Genomic DNA, 19,652 nt, shown 5'->3' on the forward strand with positions numbered 1-19,652 from the left:
TTGAGATTAAGTTGCTGATCCTAGTAGACCATATCTTCATTCGGTTATGCATTGATTAAATGTATTGTAATTTTTATTTTAAAGGAGTTGCTTTGTATTCATTTAGATTTTATGTTAGCAAGCCATAATTGATAAATGCTATCAAAGCTTGTCTAGGTTATGTATGATACCATATTGAGAGCACTTTTAATTTGTTCATTGAAGAACTATTTTGAGAGAGTGCAAATTGTTTTCTAAACCATTAGAGTTTGATGTTTGAATTCTCCCGAGGTGGGTGTTTTAGTATTTGGGTAAAAAGGTAATATCTCTATATTTGGGGTGTGATAGAGTACGAATCAACAACTGCAGGTAACCAACAATTATGAATTTATATACTTCAGTGATATATTTTAACACGCTAATATATTTGTGTCATTACATATTTTGATTATTTTATATTTTATCATGTTTTCAACTTATCACATATTTTACATAATTTATTAACGGTGCTGAAAGTGGTACGTTGGGAATTATCACAAGTATGAAAGCATGTTGCAGCTTTTGTAGACATTGTGTATACCTGTATGTTAAGAAGATAAATTTTATTTTACATCTATCTTTCTAGGGGAATTTTAACTCAGTTTTGATGATGCTCATGAGGGCTCTAAACGGTCCCTAGTTCTCTATAAAAATAATATCTCATAAAAAGCTGCATGGCATGCTACTTAACTCATTTTAGCAGAATAAACATTCTTACATTTTGGTTTTCAGTCTTTCCAATTTCCCATTATTTATACCATCTTGTCCTTTCTTTTCTTTAAGCGTTCATTCTATATTCCTGTAATATAAGCTGCTAATTTCACTTTTATCCGGCCCAAACTAAACCAAACCAACAACAAAAAACAAATAAACCAGAAAATTAATAAAAGTTCAAAAAGAGTTCATTTACAAAATACAAGCCCAAATACCCAACGGCCCAATAACCCAAAACTTCAACAAAAAATCAGAAACCCTAGCCCCCTTCTTGTGCCGCAGTCTCACCACGTCGGCAGGCATGCCGTTGACTTCACTCCTCTGCCACCAACACTTGCAAAACAACAAAAAAACAAAAACAAAGGACAGAAGCAGAAACAGAAACAGAAACAGAAGAAAGAAAAGACAAAACAAATAATATAATGTATTATATTTTTGTTATAAAGGCCGAAAATAGCTTGTAACAAAAAGAAGACCAACCAATCGAACAAAGAATACGAAAAAAAAAAGTTCTTGAAAAAAAGGTGGTTCTTTTATATTCTTTTTTTTTTTGAAGCAAATATAAAAAAAATATAAAAACGAAAAGGAGTTTCTTTTACCTGTTTCGCCGCGCCTCTATTGTGAAGGCCTCCTTCTCTAACTTGAGAGGGCTTCGAATCACTTGGGATTTGTCGAAGGCCCCAATCGGAAAAGGGAGATATCGAAAGGTCTCTTCGCCTCTGGTCGAATTTTAGTCGATTTTTTGGGGTTCTAAGCCATGATTCGAGTTTTACGCGTTTAAAAGATCAAAAGGGCTCTTTTTGGGGGTTTCTGACCACCGAAGGCGACGGTCGCCAATGACTGGTTACCGTGGTGGGCATGCGACGGCTCCTTGGCCTGATGAGGGGGTGACTTTTAAATATTAAAAAAAAACAGGTTTTAAAATGATATTTTTAAATATTTTTAATTTATATAGGCTTAGTAAAACGACATCTTTTCACAGTGGCTCCAAATGTCCCAAAATGACGCCGTTTTGGGGCCGACCCGATGACTTGATCCGAATCCATCCAGGATTCGCGTGTTTTCAAGGGGAGGGTCTAATTGCTTTTTTGGTCCTTCCTCTTTATTCCCCTTTTTAGTTTTTTCCTATTCCTTTTTTATTTTTTAAAAATTTTACCTCATAATTTTAATTTCCTTGCAAATTGGTCCTTTGACCCACTGTTGAACTAAGGAGATGACATGGGGTTGGGATAATTTCACTTTGAGTCCCTATACTTTTCTATTTTATTTTAATTTGATCCTTTATGTTCTGTTTTTGTTTTTTATTTATACTTTAAATTTTATTGCACTTTCGATTCAGTCCATTGTTTATTTAATTTCACCTCTTACTTACTGTTTCTTTTATTTTAGCACTTGAAATTTATGTTATTTATATTTCTTTTTACTATGCATTTTATTTTTATCTTTCTTATTATTTTTTATTATTTATATTGGTATTATGGTAGTAACTATGACATGACTATTGCTATTATTATTATGAATTGATGTTCTTATTACTATTATAGTTGCATTATTATTTACTAGCATGGTTTTTATATATATATATATTTTTATTTATTATTCTAATATCATCATTTCATTTTTTACCCACATAGCTATTTTATTTTATTTTACTATCACTATACAAGCCCAATTTAGCCCGGGCCCAATAAGACCTCAAACTTAATAGCCAAACCCAAAAAAAAATTTAATTAAACCCACATCCAAACCCAAGGCCCAGAATTAAACACAATTCAATTAACAAGACCAGCCCAAAACATAAAAAAATCCTAGTGGCCCAATATGGCCCAAAAACTAAACATTTTCAGCAAAAGAAAAAAGAGATAGAAACCTAGCCTCCAACGCCGCATGTCAGTATGCCCATCGCGCGCCACCACCGCCACGTCAACCTCCGTACCTCCACAACTGGCTTCCGTACCTGCGAATAAGAAAAAATGAGGACAAATAGAGGCAAAAAAGGAGAAAAACAGTAACAATTTTTTTTTTCTTTTTTTCGGCTATAACAAGCCACCACAAATAAGTTGTTGTTTTTTTTACAGAGATTGAAATACAAAAACTGAGAAATCAATCAAAGAAAAAGGTTCCAAAAGGTTGCCTTTCTATTTTTGTTTTTATTTTTCTTTTTGCCTCACATTTGCTTTCATTTTAAAGAAGAAAACAAAGAAAAGAAAAGAAAAGAGTCGAATCTTACCTTTTCTTGCATTTGCCCCGCCGTGGGAGGCCGAGGTTCGTCGTTTCTGATGAAAAACGATATTATTTAGGCTCGGAGAGTCGAAAAGCCAAAAAATGGCATTCTTTCGATTTTCCAGCCACCGCGGACGGCGGCGCCGTCGCCGGTGACGGCTGGAGCCCAAAGCCGAACTTGGAGGGGTAAGAGAGAGTTGAGAGAGTTTTAAGTTTTTTTTTTCGAAACAAAGGGGCTAAATGATTTTTTTTTCCAAAAAAATTGATTTAAATAGGCCCCCAAAACGATGTCGTTTTGGGCAGGCCTCTTAGGCACTAAAACGACGTCGTTTTGAGGCCAGACCCGCGCACTGACCGGACTCGCAATGAGGATCCGCTTTTTTATAATTGGGTTATTTGTCCTTTCGGTCCTTCTGCCTTTTTGGGTTGTTTTAATTGAGTTCTATTTGCACTTTTTATATTTTATAAATTTTGCCCAGGAATTTTTTTTACTGTATTTAGTTTAGTCCCGCGTCCTCTGAAGGAACGCGTGTCCCAAGAATTGGGATAATTTCATATTTAGCCCCTACGTACTTTCATGCCTTATATGTTAGTCCTTATTTACTTATTTTGTCACGATTTTTACTTTTAATTTCATTTTTATTCCGATTTAATCCTGGGCAATTCAATTTCAACTCTTTCGCATTTTTTATTATTTTATTTATTTACTTTTATTTATTATTATTTCTTCATCCTTCTACACTAAAAATATAATTTAAATAGATTATTCATATATATTTTTTAATTGTGTATTTTATTATTGTTTTTGTTTGTTTTTTATTTTGTTGTTTTATTATTTCTATTAATTATTATATCTTCATGTTTTATTTACTTTTTCTTATTATTATGCATTTCCTATTTCCTATTTCCATTTTATTTTATTTTATGTTACTTTATTTATTTTGTTGTTGCAATTTGATTATCAATATTGTCATCATTATTATTATAGCATTCTATTTTTATTATTATTTATCATTTTAATACTTTACATATATTTTTATCTTATATTATTTCATTACCATTTTCTTAATTTGTATCACAATTTTTATCCGATACACAAAAAGATTTTTTTAAGCGATATTTCCTACTTTGAGATTCGAAAAGTCATTCCCTAACTTATGGGGTTTCGACTTTCTCGATAAATCTAAATAAACAAACGTTTTTTTAATTCTTTTAATAATCTCGGGAATTAAGAAAAGTCGTATTCTAACTTAAGGAATTTGATTTTCTTCTAAAGCCCAGATAGTTGAACATCTTTAAAATAAATTTTTCGGCGTTTATTCGCGTATCGGGAATTTAAGACATTGTGTCCTAACTTACGAGACGTAATTCTTTTTCTCGATTAATGTGAAATATGCCCTTTTCTCAAAAAATTTCAATTAAATAATGTTTTAACAAAGGATCGTATTTTTAAAATCTTTTTAAATTCTCAGTTCTCGACACTAAGACATTAATTAATCAACTAGGTACCAATTTTGGGTGTTACGAGGGTGCTAATCCTTCCTCGTACGTAATCGACTCCCGAACCCGTCTTTTTGAATTTCGTAGACCAAAAATCGTTGTTTTAATGAATCAAATTGTTTATTAATAACCGTTTTACGAGGTGACCCGATCACACCTCATTTTTGTTTTAAAAAAAAAAGTCGACCCCCCTTTGTTTCAAAAAAATGGTTTCGACAATCACCATACCATGTATCATGTTTAAATATATTTATCCACTTTCATACTATGCCCAAATAATTAAAACCGAGGCAATGTTATATTCGTTTTTACCCGACGCATAGGAAATAATTAAAACCGAGGCAATGTTCATTATTTAGGGATTCGAGAAGTTGTGCCCTAACTTACGGAGTTCAATTTTCTCTTTGAACCTAAATAATCGAAAATCCTTTTAAAAATTCAAGATGCATAGGATTTAGTAATAATCAAACGACGAGCATTCTTAATTTTGGGAATTCGAGACACCGTGCCCTAACTTACGGGGCATGATCTTTTCTTTTCGATTAACTCAAAATAGAGCCTTTTTCCTAAAATTTAATTTTTAGCTAGTGATATTTTAATAACATCATGCAAAAAGGGATCGTATTTTAAATTCTCTTCGAATTTTCAATATACTACACTAAGACATCAAGTAATCAACTAGGTACTAATTTTGGGCGTTATGAGGGTGCTAATCCTTCCTCATACGAAACCGACTCCCTAACCCACTTCTTGGATTTTGTAGACCAAAAATTATCGTTTTAATAAATTTTTTATTAAAATGATTAAGTTTCAAGGTGATCCGATCACACCTAATAAAAGGATTGGTGGCAACTCAAATTTTTTTAATAAAAAGTTGATTTCAAAAAAAGGTTTCAACACTGCTAGTCTTGTATCAAATTTAAGCTCTCTTAAAGATTTGCAGGTGATCTAGTAGAGGTTGGTATTATTAGAGTAGGCAAATTCATGAAAGCTCAACTAGTACTAAATCCAAGAGTACATTTGGTATGCAATAAAAGTTTTATTTTTGAAGTCAAGACTTGCCCAAATTGGTGGTTGAATTCAACTAAAACATCCAAAAATATTGGTTACATTTGTGGATTGAGTCTTAACTCAGTTGGTATCGACATTGTTGTTAGTTTAAGAGGACGTGGGTTCAAGTGCGTTGAAGCACATTATCCTCTTATTTAAGGATTGGTAGAAAATATTAAGTTGATTTTATTTTATTAAAAAATTAAAATAATTTTTTTGTTGAAAAATGTTATATTCAAACTACCGTATTTATTTTCATCTAAAACTATCCTAAACAACTTTTTAAAAATCAATATTTACGTTTATCTAACAACATAATATATCCAATACTTATATTTACTAATTTATCAAATAAAATTTTAATATAAATTTAGCCTCTTAAGGAGTTTTCTTCCATCCCATTTTCAATCCTAACCTGTGAAAAATTTTCAAAACCCGAGAATCTCAATCATGGGCTCCCTCATTGTTTGTTTTGGTTTTTAAGTTATTCCCCCCGACTGCCTATATAAAAAGGGGGTTTTGTTCCCCTTACTCCATCAACTCACTCAGCAACCATATTGTACCAAATAAAAAATTCTTTTCTAATTTCTGTTTTTGTTGAGTATTGAAATTTTTTGAAGGAAATATTTATTTGTGTTTGTGTTTGAGGGAGACAGTGTGATAGTTTTAAGGTGTATTTGAGTACACATTTCATCTGTCGTGTAGGAATGGAACCATCATCTTAGAAGTCCATTACATTGCAACTCGAGTTCCCAGTTCACCGTGGTTATATGGTCAGAAGTTGAAGTATAACTAGGGCTCCCAGTTGATGGTGGTTATGTGGTCACAGGTTGAGGTATAACTTGAGCCCCCAGTTGACGTTGATTATGCAGTCATGGGTTCAAGTTTCATGCCACTAGAAGAGGATGTTTATAAACCCCACATATAAGTTTGAGACCATAATTATAGGGAAAAACTAAAGGGTTTTCCAATATAATAAACTTATTCTTTTTCTCCGTCTCCATTAAATGTAGTATCTTTAACCTCTCTACGTTTGAAACCTATGACAGAGTTGAGGGTAAGAAGACTTTCAGGGGGAGGAGTAACAGTGGCGCTGGAGAAAAGTTGAAACACGCTCTTGGGCGGCAACGATTGTCGTGATTAAAGAACTTATTAATAATTACAACAATTATTGTCCCGATTCAAGTTTCAGCTTTTTCTCCACCGTTATAGTCACTCACCCCCTGAAAGTCCTCTTGCCCACAACTCTGTCATAGGTTTCAGATAATGAGGTTAAGGATACTACCTTTGGTGGAGATAGAGAAAAAGAATAAGTTGGTTATACTAAAAAGTCCCTTTATTTTTCCGTATAATTATGGCCTCAAACTTATGTTTGGGGTTTATAAAACATCATTTTCTGATATCATGAAACTTGAACTTATGACAGCATAACCATTGTTAATTGGGGGCCTAGGTTATACTTCAACCGTTACCGTATAACTATCGTGAACTAGAACCCTGAGTTGCAATGCAATGGGCTTTTAAAGTGATGGTTACATCCCAACATGACAGATGAAATGTGTGGGTCTTCGAGTGTCATCGCATCACCATGAACTCACACATACCTTAAATACCTCAAATACAAACAAAAATAAATCTTTCTCCCTAAATTTCCAACACTTACCAAAAAAAATTTTTAGAAACAGAAACGTGTCCTACAAGAAGCGTTTTCTACTGAGGTGTCAGCCAGGGGGCTGAAAGCGCGCCCTGCAGGACGTGTTTTCTGTTTATCTCTCCAAAATTAGCCTATTTCTCTAAATATTGAAAAAAACTAGACTAAAACCCTAATTATTTTTTAAAATAGACATTTTTATCAAATTTACCCTAAATTTATATACAAATCATATAATAATAGTAATTATGCCTATACAATTATTATATATTATATTACCATAAACATGATATATTGTAAGTACTTTTAAAATTATGTTATATACAATAGTTCCATTAAAAAAATCTATATAAAATTTATGTTGTTTTATATGAAGTGAATTTGTATTGTGTTATAATCATGTAAAAGTAAAATTAATTATTACATATGAAATATAATTTATAAAACAATAAAATTATTTGAATCTTTAAACTCGTTGACTTGAGTTGATCCAAATCCTAGAAATTTGGGCCCGAAAAAATCCAAACTTGAGACAAATTTGAGCATTGAATAACCAAGCTCGAGCTGATTCGAGCCCAAGATAATTTGATCCAAAAATAATTTGAATCTGAAAGCCCGATTTAAACCCGTTTGAACCTCCCCGTTTGCCACATTTACGCATATTCTTAGTAGAGATGAGCAAAACTCGATTTAATTTGAAAAATTATATGATGTGTACCGAAAACCTTTACACACAGTGCGTACTGAAAGCCTTAATCTTTGTAAGTTTCTGTCACCGAAAATGGTGGTTGTTGACGACATACGACTAGGCACACAGGCGTGTGTCTAGGCCATGTGAGCCACAGTAGGCCATGTAACTCACTGTTCATCAATTTGGAGCCACACGTGCAAGGCACACAGGCGTGTGTCTAAGCCATGTGTGACAATATTAGAGCAGGGTTCACACGGGCAAGGGACACAAACGAGTGTCTAGGCCATGTAACTCACTGTTTGTGACTTAGGACAACACGTGCGAGCACATGGGCGTGTGCCCAGGCCGTGTGAGTCACATGAGTAAGGACACGACCGTGTGTTTAGGCCGTGTAACTCTTTGATTTATATTTTAAAACCACATGGGCAAGGACATGGGCATGTGCCCAGGCTGTGTAAACCATACGGGCAAGGACACAAGGGTGTGCCCAGGCTGTGTGGCATATATAAAAGGGCCCGAAAACCATTTTTAAGGCCATAAATGTTACTTGAGACTGATATTGATTTCCCCATGGTATGAATGGTCTGAATTTGACTGAATATGAATTCTATGATACCCTATGACGCATGAATTCTATATCTGTATGTGCACTGTGATACTTAGTTTGATATTGAACTATGCTATCTACTTGTGGAACAATTTAGAATAACTTAATACATATTGTGGATATTGGTTCTCTGCATATGCATGGGTTGGGATATTATGAAGAAAGAAGTGATCTGTTCTAAATTAGTGGCTAAGCCACCATATGTATAATTATGATCCTAGCGTTTCGTCGGATTATGATTTAGCAGCTAAGCTGCGTTTCTGTAAACGTGTCAAACAGTCACTCTACGGTGTGTAGGGTTGGTTGGGCATTGAACGCCCTTAATGGTGTGTTGGGATGGCCAAATATGGTGTATAGTGGATGGGAGTTAGGAATATCTGCATTTGACTCTAATTTATTTTGTATATGAAATTGAAATTATTTCTACACCTAAAATTAATCTGTCTTGGATCTGAACTAGAAATGTTTTTGTTATCAAATCGAATCTTTGAATACAGACACTGTTTGGTAAATGTGTTTATGTGAACAAACTTCTTTATGCACTGAGTTCACAACTTACTTTATTGTTGGTTGGATTTCAGGTGGTTCTCAGTCTTGAACGGGTCGGCACCATGTCGCGGAAGCTCTATCAAGCTTTTATCTTTCATTTAAATACTACTTTATGAATTTCGGTAAACTATGAGAGTATGACTTTTGGATGATTATATACTTAACTAATCTTTGTGATGAATATTATGTGACGTATGGTTTAGTATTATTGTGTTATATGTGTGGTATTTGAGTATTGATGATGTAACTCTTTAAACTTGGACTGGACGTTTAGGCCAGGTTTAAGATGTTACACTAACCTCTAAAAAAGTATTTTGATTTAGCAAAAATTGAATACTTTTTATATTTTAATAATTTATAATTAGCTTAATGCATACTTTAGCCCCTAAAGCGTATTTTTTTCCACTTTGATTCTTAAAGCTCTTTGTATCCCATTTCAACCTCTAATATTACTACACGTTAATCTTTTGAACTTTAAAAACTAACGATTGAGATATCCAACTAGTCATGTGTTGTCGCATGTCATATGATGACATCACAACCACATCATATTTTATTTACAGATTCTTTCCAAAAGCAAAAATGTTTAACTTGTTTTTTTTTTGGTTTTTAATAAAATCATAATTATTTAATTTTTCCAAATATAATAGTAAAAACAAGATAATAAAATCAAAGTCAATTTTACTACATATAAAATGGGATTTACAAATACAAAATGTTTAATGTATTTTCAACGTAATTTTTAAGAATAATATTATTTTAAATTAATAACTTTTTAACGTAATAATATGGTAAATGATAAGTTTAATTTTAATGGTCAATTAATGTAAAAATTTTGATAGTCAAAAACAATAACCATGGATGATACAATTTCTGCTTAGGCCCGCAATCCATTATCATATAATTTGCTTCTTGGGTTCATTCTATTGGACTAATTAATCAATTTTACAAGTTTATTTTCTAAATTTGTAAGTATTTTACTGATACTTAAATATTTTTTCATACTTAAATTTTTATTGTGACATCAAATTTAGTACCTTTACACTAACATTGTTAGTTTATGCTAATGTGGCATTGATGATCAATCTGATGGTTACACGTGATAATTTCTCAGTGTGTCATATGACAAGCACAAATTTATAAAAAATTAATAATATTTAAAAATAAATAAATTAATAAAAAAGAGTATAAATTTTGGTCCAAATTCATTTTTTATGGGAAAAAGTTAATACTTTTTTTATGAAGCAATGTTCAGGTACTCCACCTTCTATTGCACTCCACAATGACCTCCTATCATTCTCCCTCGACCCAAGGTGATAGCTCGGCAACCACCCAGTGGACATGCTATCAAACTTAACGTTGATGTTGATTGCAAGCTCGAGGACAAAGTTGGTTGTGTAGGTGTTATCGTGTTCGACTGTGATGGCTTCGTAGTAGATGGATGTGCACATAACGTGCATGATGCACTTGTTCTAGATATGGTAGAGGTTAGTGCCTTAGTTTTGGCACTAAAATTCTCCAACTCCAATGGCACCATTGAGGAAGATGCTTGTGCCATTGTCTCTAATTAGAGAGATCTTTCCATGGTGGTCAATTTTTAGTTGAGGCTTGTACATTTCAGAGAGCTTTTCTGTATTTGCATTTTCAATATGTGCATCTAGACTTCATTGGGGTCTCATTTATACTCAACTGTTTATTTTGATTTTGATTATCTAGATTTTATTCATAAGTATGTTATGCATGAAGTGTTGAACACTTGATTGATTTATGAAAATTTGAGTATCACCTTCAATAATTTTTGTAATTAGGTAACCAAGACAGAAATATTCTAATATTTAGTAACTAACAATATAATTTATCCCAAATTTATATAATTTTTGTAAGCGTGCAACCAATATCCAGTTTTTTTTAATTAAAAGAAAAAGGCGTAGGATTATTAAGGTCTGGATTATAATAACTTTTATACCTCACAAAAACCAATTTGATACATTTGAACAAATATTAGTTTATAAGGCCAAACAATGGGAATAAGAAGTTCTCAAAATCAAGGTATCTATAGCAGTGATTAATTTTCTCGTCGTGGATGTTCTCTAAAGAGATAAACAGCTGGCTATGAAAGATTCTCCATTCCCATGAACGGAGATAGAACATCTAACCACATAATTAAGAGATGAGGTGAACAATCATCACACTATACCTTATGGATATAAAATCTCAAATGTACATCGATGAAATTACTTTCTAATTTATAGAAACAGGATCAACAATCAACGATTGTATTCGATTCTTAGATAGATTATTTGGATATCCATGTGCATCTCCATGCTGGCATATGCATGTGGAAATCCGAGCCAAATTAGTAGCTGTTTCTACCAAATGTTTCGCAAATGGAGAACCTTCAATTCGGCATTTGTTCATTTTCATCCAATAATTATCGATCAAATCACTTATATGTTGGCGAGCCGTTGCCTCCGAGCAACCAACTTCCTTCATGTAGCATATTATCGAGTTTGCACTTTCACCTCTTTCCAACTCAACCTATATTACCCAAATATATATATATATATATATATATATATATATATTTCATGAACTAGAAGTTGCCAAATGAAATTCTACCAAGATGTAATAATGGTGATAATCAATATATACCTTCGAAGTAACCAAATCATTACAAAGTCGGAAAATAGTAGATGGCCAACGAAGGATGTCATGGTACCGTTCCAAGCTGTCAAGTGCTTCACTAGTGATGTTTGAACTCTGTAAAAAATAGGCATAGACTAGAAAAATATGTCCAGACGAAGACACCCATGCAGTTTCAAGATAGTCTTGGAATGTTGGAACATGTTTACTACGTGCCCACTCTGCTTCTTTCAAGTATGCTTTGCATAGATCTGCCCACTGAGAAAACATAAAAATAAAAATCACACATTTAGATAGCGATTTTAATGTGTTTGCAATCGTAATTTAAATATGGATTCTTTGCCACACAGCTTTGGTTAAGTATGGAATGATGTTTTCTCCATGGTCTCTAAGAGTTTCATAAGCCATCTCATTTACAGAGTTGTACAGAGCAAGAAAGCATAACTCCATACACTTGGGAAGATCTTTTACGGCAAATAAATCCCATCTGAAATTCAAGATATTAAAAATGTTATTAGTACTGAATAATAAGAGAGTTTTGTGTATTTCTAATAAAAAAAATTCAAACCTTTCAACAGCTTCAGCGAACAACTCTAATTCATCTAAAGTGCCATAAAGATCGTAAACATCATCGATTATAGTAGCGAAAGAAGCCACTTTGGTAAAACTTTTTCGCCAATTCCTGAATTGAGGTTCAGAGACCATTCCGATAGACCAAAAGAAGCATTCCATGAGCCTATCCCTTGCGAAATTCAACTTGCTCGATAGCTCCGTACCAGTCCACCATCTAATCAACAAGTGAAAGCGATGTTGTCAGAGTTGCAAGTGATAAAAGAAAAATGCTTTGAAAAGCTTATGTTCTTAATCAATCGTCTTACATTGTCATCTCTTTAAGATCTTCTTGAAGCGTTGACTGCACCATGTTAAAATCCAGTTTGGCCAATTCAAGTAGGTTTGGTTTTCTAGCTGCACTTTTGCTGTAAGCTTCGATGTACCATCGAGCTTCTAGCCTGACCATTCTTCGATGCAGTGGGAGCTCCAATGCGTGGATCACCTGTTCTAATAAACCTTCTTCCAGATTACTACCACCCTGTAAATCCATGAGATGCATTCGTGTAAACAAGAAGGCTTCATCCATTACGTACTCTCCTTCGAAGGCAAGACGTGAAGCTTCATACAAACTCAACATTCCTTTGACATCCTTGTAAAGGCATTCCTTGAAATTTCCCTTATGGTCCTTGAAAGCTTTAAACACATCTGCATTCACACAATATTATCAAACACTTGTCTTTTTTTTTTTTGCCAAATATATTATATAATAAGTTGCAAAAAGCTTATCTTGAGCAGGCCCGGCCCTAGGGTCGTCTACAGGTGCGGTCGTCTATGGCCCAAGGTCAAAAGGGTCCAAAATATTGTTTTTTAATTTTTAAGGGGTTTAAATTTTTTTTGAAACTTTTAAAGGGTCAAAATTTTTTTTTTTACCAACTTTTAATAAACTTAAAAATTCTCTTCTTCAAGCTTTAAGGAATCTAAAAATGTCAACAACAGGTCTTACCTTGAGAAACCACATAGCCGTGTTGCCTGAGGAGTCTAAATCTTAGAGCCGTTGCATGCAGACTATACTTTGTTGCGACACTATAGTCATCTGAAGACACAAAGTTCTCAAGGGCTCGATTGATATCAATCTCAAACCGATGACCTAACCCCAGCCGTTGGATGTCATCAATCAGTTCTTGCAAGTTCACTGGCTCTGCGTTTTCATCATGAAGAGCAAACCTCAGTTCCTGCTCTAACTTCGCTGCTCTCTCTTTGTATATGATATCCTTCGAATTCAGCACCAAATAATTAAGCAAACAAAGAAGGAAATTGATGATCACAAAGTGTGAGGGAGGTTAATTACGTACGGCATGATCATTCTTCAAGGACTGAAGGAAATCGTAGCTCCAAATAGTTGGCTGGTAATTTGCTGAACTTCTTCCATCTTTTGGGTGATCAGAATTAGAAACTTGAGTGGTGGGCGGCGGCACAGCACAGAAGATACGGGAGCTACTCATCAACGAACGATGATCACATTCAACTTTCCGACGACAAATATTAGTAGGGATCATTACTTGCTTAGGATTCAGACGGGGACTGCAGAGGATGAGACTGGGAGGTGCCAACGCCATATTTCTCTCTACTTTTTTTTTTCTTTTAATATTCAACTGTTTACTCTTTTTGACAATTGCTTAGATGAGTTTGGTCCTTTTATAGTAAAATCTTAACATTAAAATAATTTTGAAAGATTACTTTTTTTTTTTGCATTTTTATAATTTTGATTTTTAATGATTTCTGGTACTCCTTCATAATTTTAATATTTTTTCATAAATTTTAGTATGCCATTAAAATTTAGGTATATTTTCAAAATTAAATTTTGACATGAAAATTAATTTTGATATAAAATATTTTTAATATTTTTTATATATACTAATAAATTTTTAGAAATAAAAAATTAAATAAATAAAGTAAAATTTATAAGACAAAGCAATATTCAATAGAGTCTCATAATTTTTTTTGTAATTCCTAATATATTTTTGGTATGCTTTCAAAATGATTGGAAAGATATTTTTTAGTGAAAAACTTATTTCTCATATTAATAAATTTTAATGGGATTTTGTTGACGAGAAATTGGTCATTATAAATTTATTAATTTTGCATACTAATATTCGGTACGGAAAATTTTATATATAAGGATAAATTAAAAATAGTAAAAAATTTTATAGGAAAAATTGATATTTGGTTTGTACCAAATATTAGAATGAAAAATATTATTTTAAAGTTACCAATTTTTTCGAAAATTTTATTGATATTTCTTAATATACAAAAATATATTTTTTAACTCCACAATTATATCTCATTTAAAATCCTCCTTTTGAAATTATGAGGAACATCAAAAAAATGTGAGGAAGTATAAAAAATTATGAGGATGCATAAAAAATTATAAGGGGATACTATAAAATATGAGGATGTACCAACAATTCTGAGGAAGCACAAGAAGTACTAAAAAAAGTAAGGGAATATTGAAAAACATGTTAGTTTGCTGCAAGTATAATTTGATTGTTCAATGTCGTGCTCAATCACAAAATTGATCAGACAATAAAATAAAAATAAAAGAAAGAGTGAGTGAGAGAGATTTGCATACAATCATTTGTTAATGTAATTCGTATAGATGTCAAATGAAGGGGAAAAAATGTATCAATACTTTTGTATGATAGCATTGCATTGCAATCGTTGAATTTAATTTTTTTTAAAGGGGGGGGGGAGGAATAGAACAATTACATAGTAACTAATCTAGGCAAAACCAAGCTACAATCATCATATAGAGCCTTTTAAAATAAAGTCATAGAGAGATGCATAAACATGAAGGCATAAAAGGAGATTTCCAACACAAGCAGCCATGCTATTAGCTACTTGGTTCCCTTCCTAATACCTATGGAATAGTAAAGGAAGAACTGCTGTAAGTTAGGCTCAACTAAATCTAGTTATGAGTAGTTTCCATTTCTATTATCCATTTTTGTTATCACTTCTGTTAAGCCTCCAGTGTATAAATACACAAGGCCCTTGTATTTTAAGAGTATGATTAATCAATTACTCTTCTTACTCTATATTTCTAGTATATTATCAAAGCTATTTTTTTGTTGATCGTTGCTTCAATCATGGATTCTGCAATCTCAATAGAATCGAAAAATGGGAAGTTCTTCAATCCCCTTACATTTGCTTCTCAAAAAGCGGCAATTCTTGTAAATGATAGTAACTTGCGTCTCAAGTGGAATGTAACTTCCAAACATTTTGAATTTACACCAAAAGAAAATGTATCAATTTTTTTTTGTATGACTGGATGCATTTCAATTGTTGAATTTATTTTTTTTTTAAAAGAGGGAAAATAGAACAATTACATAGTAACTAATCTAGGCAAAGCCATGCTACAATCATCATATAGAGCCTTTTAAAATAAATTCATAGAGAGATGAATAAACATGAAGGCGTAAAGGGAGATTTCCATCAAAGACAACCATGATATTAGCTACTTGGTTCCCCTTCTTATACCTATGGAATAGTAGAGGAAGTAACTAGATAAATTCTATAAGTTAGACTCAAGTAAATCTAGTTATATTGTTTCCAATTTTGTTATCCATTTTTGTTATCACTTCTATTAAGCCTCCAGTGTATAAATACACAAGGCCCCTGTATTCTAAGAGTATTATTAATGAATTACTCTTCTTCTTCTATATTTCTAGTATGGTATCAAAGCTATTTTTTTGCCGATCGTTGCTTCAATCATGGATTCTATAGTCTCAAAAATCAACAAATGGGAAGTTCTCCAATCCCCTTATCTTTGCTTCTCAAAAAGCGGCAATTCTTGTAGATGATAGTAACTTGCGTCTCAAGTTAAATGTAACTTCCAAACATCTTGAATTTACACCCAAAAAAGTTTATCAATTTTTTTTATGATTGATTGCATATCAATAATTGAATTTATTTTTTTAAATGGGGAAAATAAAACAATGACATAGTAACTAATCTAGGCAAAACCATGCCACAAACATCATATAGAGCCTTTTAAAATAAAGTCATAGGGAGATGCACAAACATGAAGGCGTAAAGGGAGATTTCCGACAAAGGCAACCATACTATTAGCTACTTGGTTCCCCTCCCTGTGCCTATGGAATATTAGAGGAAGTAACTAGATAATTGTTGTAAGTTAGGCTCAACTAAATCTAGTTATGTGTAGTTTCCATTCATGTTATCCTTTTTTGTTATAACTTCTGTTAAGCCTCTAGTGTATAAATACACAAAGGCCCCTATATTCTAAGAGTATGATTAATGAATTACTCTTTTTCTTTTATATTTCTAGTATGGTATCAAAGTTATTTTTTTGTTGATCATTGCTTCAATGGGTTCTGCAGTCTCAACAAAATTTACACATTGGAAGTTCTTCAAACCCTTTGCCTTTGCTTCTCAAAAAGTGGCAATTCTTATAGATGATAGTAAGTTTTTTGTCCTGGAAACATCATGTCTTGCTTGTAATCAAGACTCATCGATTACACTAGTTCATTGATCGGTTGATTACTATGCCACCATGACTTATTGTTGGTGATGATGGTGTTTCTGTTGAAAAGCCAATGTATGTCGAGTACGAACAGTAAGATTTGACTTTATCGACATGGCTCCTTTCCACAGTAAGTGTTCCGCTACATAATCAATTGATTGGCAATTTCACTTCTAAATATAAACTTTATGAGACTTTGACAAGAATATTTGGCACACAATCCACAACCAAACCCATAAGGTACATATTCTCCATCATTTCAAGAAAAATGAACTTTCTATGTCGGTGTACTTGGTCGAAATTTAACATTTGTGTGATTGTTTGGTGGGTTGTGGTCAATATATGTATTAGGAAGAGCATCAATCAACGATTCTCAATAGCCTTTCCTTGGAGTTTGATCATGTTGTGTCAATAATCACAATGAGTCGTGTACTATTTGATCTACAAGGAATCACAATAGCGTTGTTGGATGTTGAAGCACGTCAAGAAGCCCACTTGTCTCAGGTCATATTCTTGAAAAATCTTGCTATGATAAGTAAACCTTCTTCCTCCCCATCTTTCTCTGCATATATTGCACAACCACCACCTTAATTGTTTTGGTCTAATCGAGCAACTGATTTTTTTCAAAGATGAATGCGTGGTCGATTTGGTGGTGGAATGCAATTGTAATGTTAAATTTGTGGCAAGATCGATCTCGTTACTCGTTGGTGTTTCTATAGGTATGATTCGGCCTATGATGATGACAACAATGAAAACCCTAGTTTTGGATATGTGGATATGGGCTCGTCTTCTATTCGGCCATCTACTCACTTGAGTCACAAGACTGCTTTAGCCTACATGTCCTACACTGATATGGACCGTTTTAGTGTTATTGGTCTGAGCCTCATCCTTATTATACTAATTCATCCTTTTTTAGCTCATCTAAGAGTTCCTTAGCTTCTACAAGTGCTTCGAACATAATGCAAGCCAAAGTTGCATCAGTGACAACCACTCCACCTGTTGTTTCTGACCAGTCGTAGTACCCTGATGGTAGGGCTACGCCACACATGACCAATGACCCTGTCAATTTCACTAAGTACAGCTCGTACAATGGGTTAAGTAAGGTGGTTATAGGTAATGGTCATACTATAACTATCTCTTATGTTGCCAAATTTGTTTTATCTTTTGGTTCTGACACTTTGCTTCTTAAATATTTGTTGTATGTCCCTGATATTCAAAAAAATCTATTATTTATTTCAAAGTTTGCAAACGATAATAGAGTGTTTTTTGAATTCTATCTGAACTGTTCCTATGTAAAGGACTTGGAAACACTTTAAATATTGCTTCAAGGCATTGAGTCAAACGGGCTATATCAGTTCCTACCTGCAGCCACTAAGCTTGCATCAATTGCTACAAATACAACTGAGGATGAGTTATTACAAAAGTCAAATTCAGATTTCAAGTTCAACCATTGGCATCAAAGACTTGGTCACCCCTCTTTTCTATGTTGTAAATCGAGTATTGAAGTCTTGTAATGTTAGAATTCCTAAGAATAACTCATTCTCTTTATGTAATGCTTGTGAGTGTGGTAAAAGCCACAAACTGCCATTTATGTCCATTAAATCAGTGTACTCTACTCCTCTTGAGTTTATTATTTCTAACTTATGGAGTCTGGCCCTTTGTTACTCTTCAGGCTATCAATATTATATCTCCTATGGCAAGATCGGTCGCATTACTCGTTAGTGCTTCTACAGGTATGACTCAACCTATGATGATGATGACAATGAAAACCCTAGTTTTAGATCTGAGGACATGGGCTCATGTTCCATTAGGCCATCTACTCACTTGAGTTACAGGACTGCTTTAGCCTACATGTGTTATACTGATCATGGACTGTTTGAGTGTTATCGGTCTGAGGCTCATCCTCATTATCCTAATTTATCCTTTTCTAGCCCCTCCAAGAGTTCTTTAGCTTCTACAAGTGCTTCAAACATAATACAAGCCAATGTTGCATCAGTGACAACCACTCTATCTGTTGTTTCTGACCAAGCATGGCACATTAATAGTGGGGCTACAACATAAATGACCAGTGACCCTATAAATTTCACTAAGTGCAACTTGCATAATGGGTCAAGGAAGGTGGGTATAGGTAATGGTCATACTATAGCTATCTCTTATGTTGGAAAATTTGTTTTATCTTTTGATTCTAACACTTTGCTTCTTAAAGATTTGTTGTATGTTCCTGATATTCAAAAAAAATCTATTATTTATTTCAAAGTTTGCAAATGATAATAGAGTGTTTTTTGAATTCTATTTGAATTGTTCCTATGTAAAGGACTTGGAAACATTTTGAATATTGCTTCAAGGCATTGAGTCAAACGGGTTATATCAGTTCCTACCTGCCACCACTGAACTTGCATCAACTGCTACAAATACAGTTGCGGATGAGTCGTTACAAAAGTCAAATTCAGATTTCAATGTTGTAAATCAAGTATTGAAGTCTTCGAATGCTAGAATTCCCAAAAATAAGTTATTCTCTTTGTGTAATGTTTGTGAGCTTGGTAATAGACACAAACTACCATTTATGTCCATTAAATCAGTGCACTCTGCTCCTCTTGAGTTCATTGTTGCTGACTTGTGGGGTCTGGCCCCTTGTTACTTTTCAGGCTATCGATACTATATCTCCTTTGTGGATGCATTTTCAATTCATACTTGGATTATTTTTCTTAGGAAAAATTTTGATGCATTGCAAGCCTTCTTTTCTTTCAAAACACATGTTGAACTACAGTTGGGAGCTAAGCTTAAACAATTTTAGATGGATGATGGAGGTAAATTTAGAAGCTTTGATCCATATCTTAAGAATTTTGGCACTGCACATCACCTCTCTTACCCAAGCACGTTTGAACAAATGGACTGGTGGAACGACATCATAAACAGA

The 19,652-nt window shown here is 33.4% G+C and overlaps 2 protein-coding genes across 2 annotated transcripts; both read right to left on the reverse strand.

Annotated features, from left to right (window-relative positions):
• Positions 1-877: 877 nt before the first annotated feature.
• LOC128040400 (uncharacterized) lies at positions 878-10,454 on the reverse strand. Its single transcript, XM_052629138.1, has 4 exons — positions 10,263-10,454; positions 2,963-3,191; positions 2,603-2,689; positions 878-1,608 (listed from the first exon to the last, which is right to left on the reverse strand). Exons 1-4 carry the CDS (start codon positions 10,452-10,454, stop codon positions 1,577-1,579), a joined length of 540 nt encoding a protein of 179 aa, XP_052485098.1. The 3' UTR covers positions 878-1,576.
• Positions 10,455-11,027: 573 nt separating this feature from the next.
• On the reverse strand, positions 11,028-13,845 carry LOC105780735 (probable terpene synthase 12). Its single transcript, XM_012605223.2, has 7 exons — positions 13,551-13,845; positions 13,202-13,469; positions 12,525-12,903; positions 12,215-12,433; positions 11,995-12,133; positions 11,656-11,904; positions 11,028-11,541 (listed from the first exon to the last, which is right to left on the reverse strand). The coding sequence occupies exons 1-7, from the start codon at positions 13,812-13,814 to the stop codon at positions 11,245-11,247; spliced, it is 1,815 nt and encodes a 604-aa protein (XP_012460677.1). The 5' UTR covers positions 13,815-13,845; the 3' UTR covers positions 11,028-11,244.
• Between the last annotated feature and the right edge of the window lie 5,807 nt (positions 13,846-19,652).

The sequence above is a fragment of the Gossypium raimondii genome, chromosome 4 (assembly GCF_025698545.1).
Source record: "Gossypium raimondii isolate GPD5lz chromosome 4, ASM2569854v1, whole genome shotgun sequence".
NCBI classification, from domain to species: domain Eukaryota; kingdom Viridiplantae; phylum Streptophyta; class Magnoliopsida; order Malvales; family Malvaceae; genus Gossypium; species Gossypium raimondii.

Excerpts from the sequence above, each read along its gene's own strand:
- LOC128040400 (XM_052629138.1), bottom strand. The coding sequence starts at position 10,454 with ATGTGCACATCCATCTACTACGAAGCCATCACAGTCGAACACGATAAC. Across the intron at positions 3,192-10,262 it reads GGAGTGCAATAGAAGGTGGA|CCCCTTTGTTTCGAAAAAAA; the intron begins GTACCTGAACAT and ends AAAATCATTTAG. Across the intron at positions 2,690-2,962 it reads CGGGGCAAATGCAAGAAAAG|GTACGGAAGCCAGTTGTGGA; the intron begins GTAAGATTCGAC and ends TCTTATTCGCAG.
- LOC105780735 (XM_012605223.2), bottom strand. The coding sequence starts at position 13,814 with ATGGCGTTGGCACCTCCCAGTCTCATCCTCTGCAGTCCCCGTCTGAAT. Across the intron at positions 12,904-13,201 it reads CGGCTATGTGGTTTCTCAAG|ATGTGTTTAAAGCTTTCAAG; the intron begins GTAAGACCTGTT and ends GTGTGAATGCAG. Across the intron at positions 11,905-11,994 it reads TTCCATACTTAACCAAAGCT|TGGGCAGATCTATGCAAAGC; the intron begins GTGTGGCAAAGA and ends ATGTTTTCTCAG.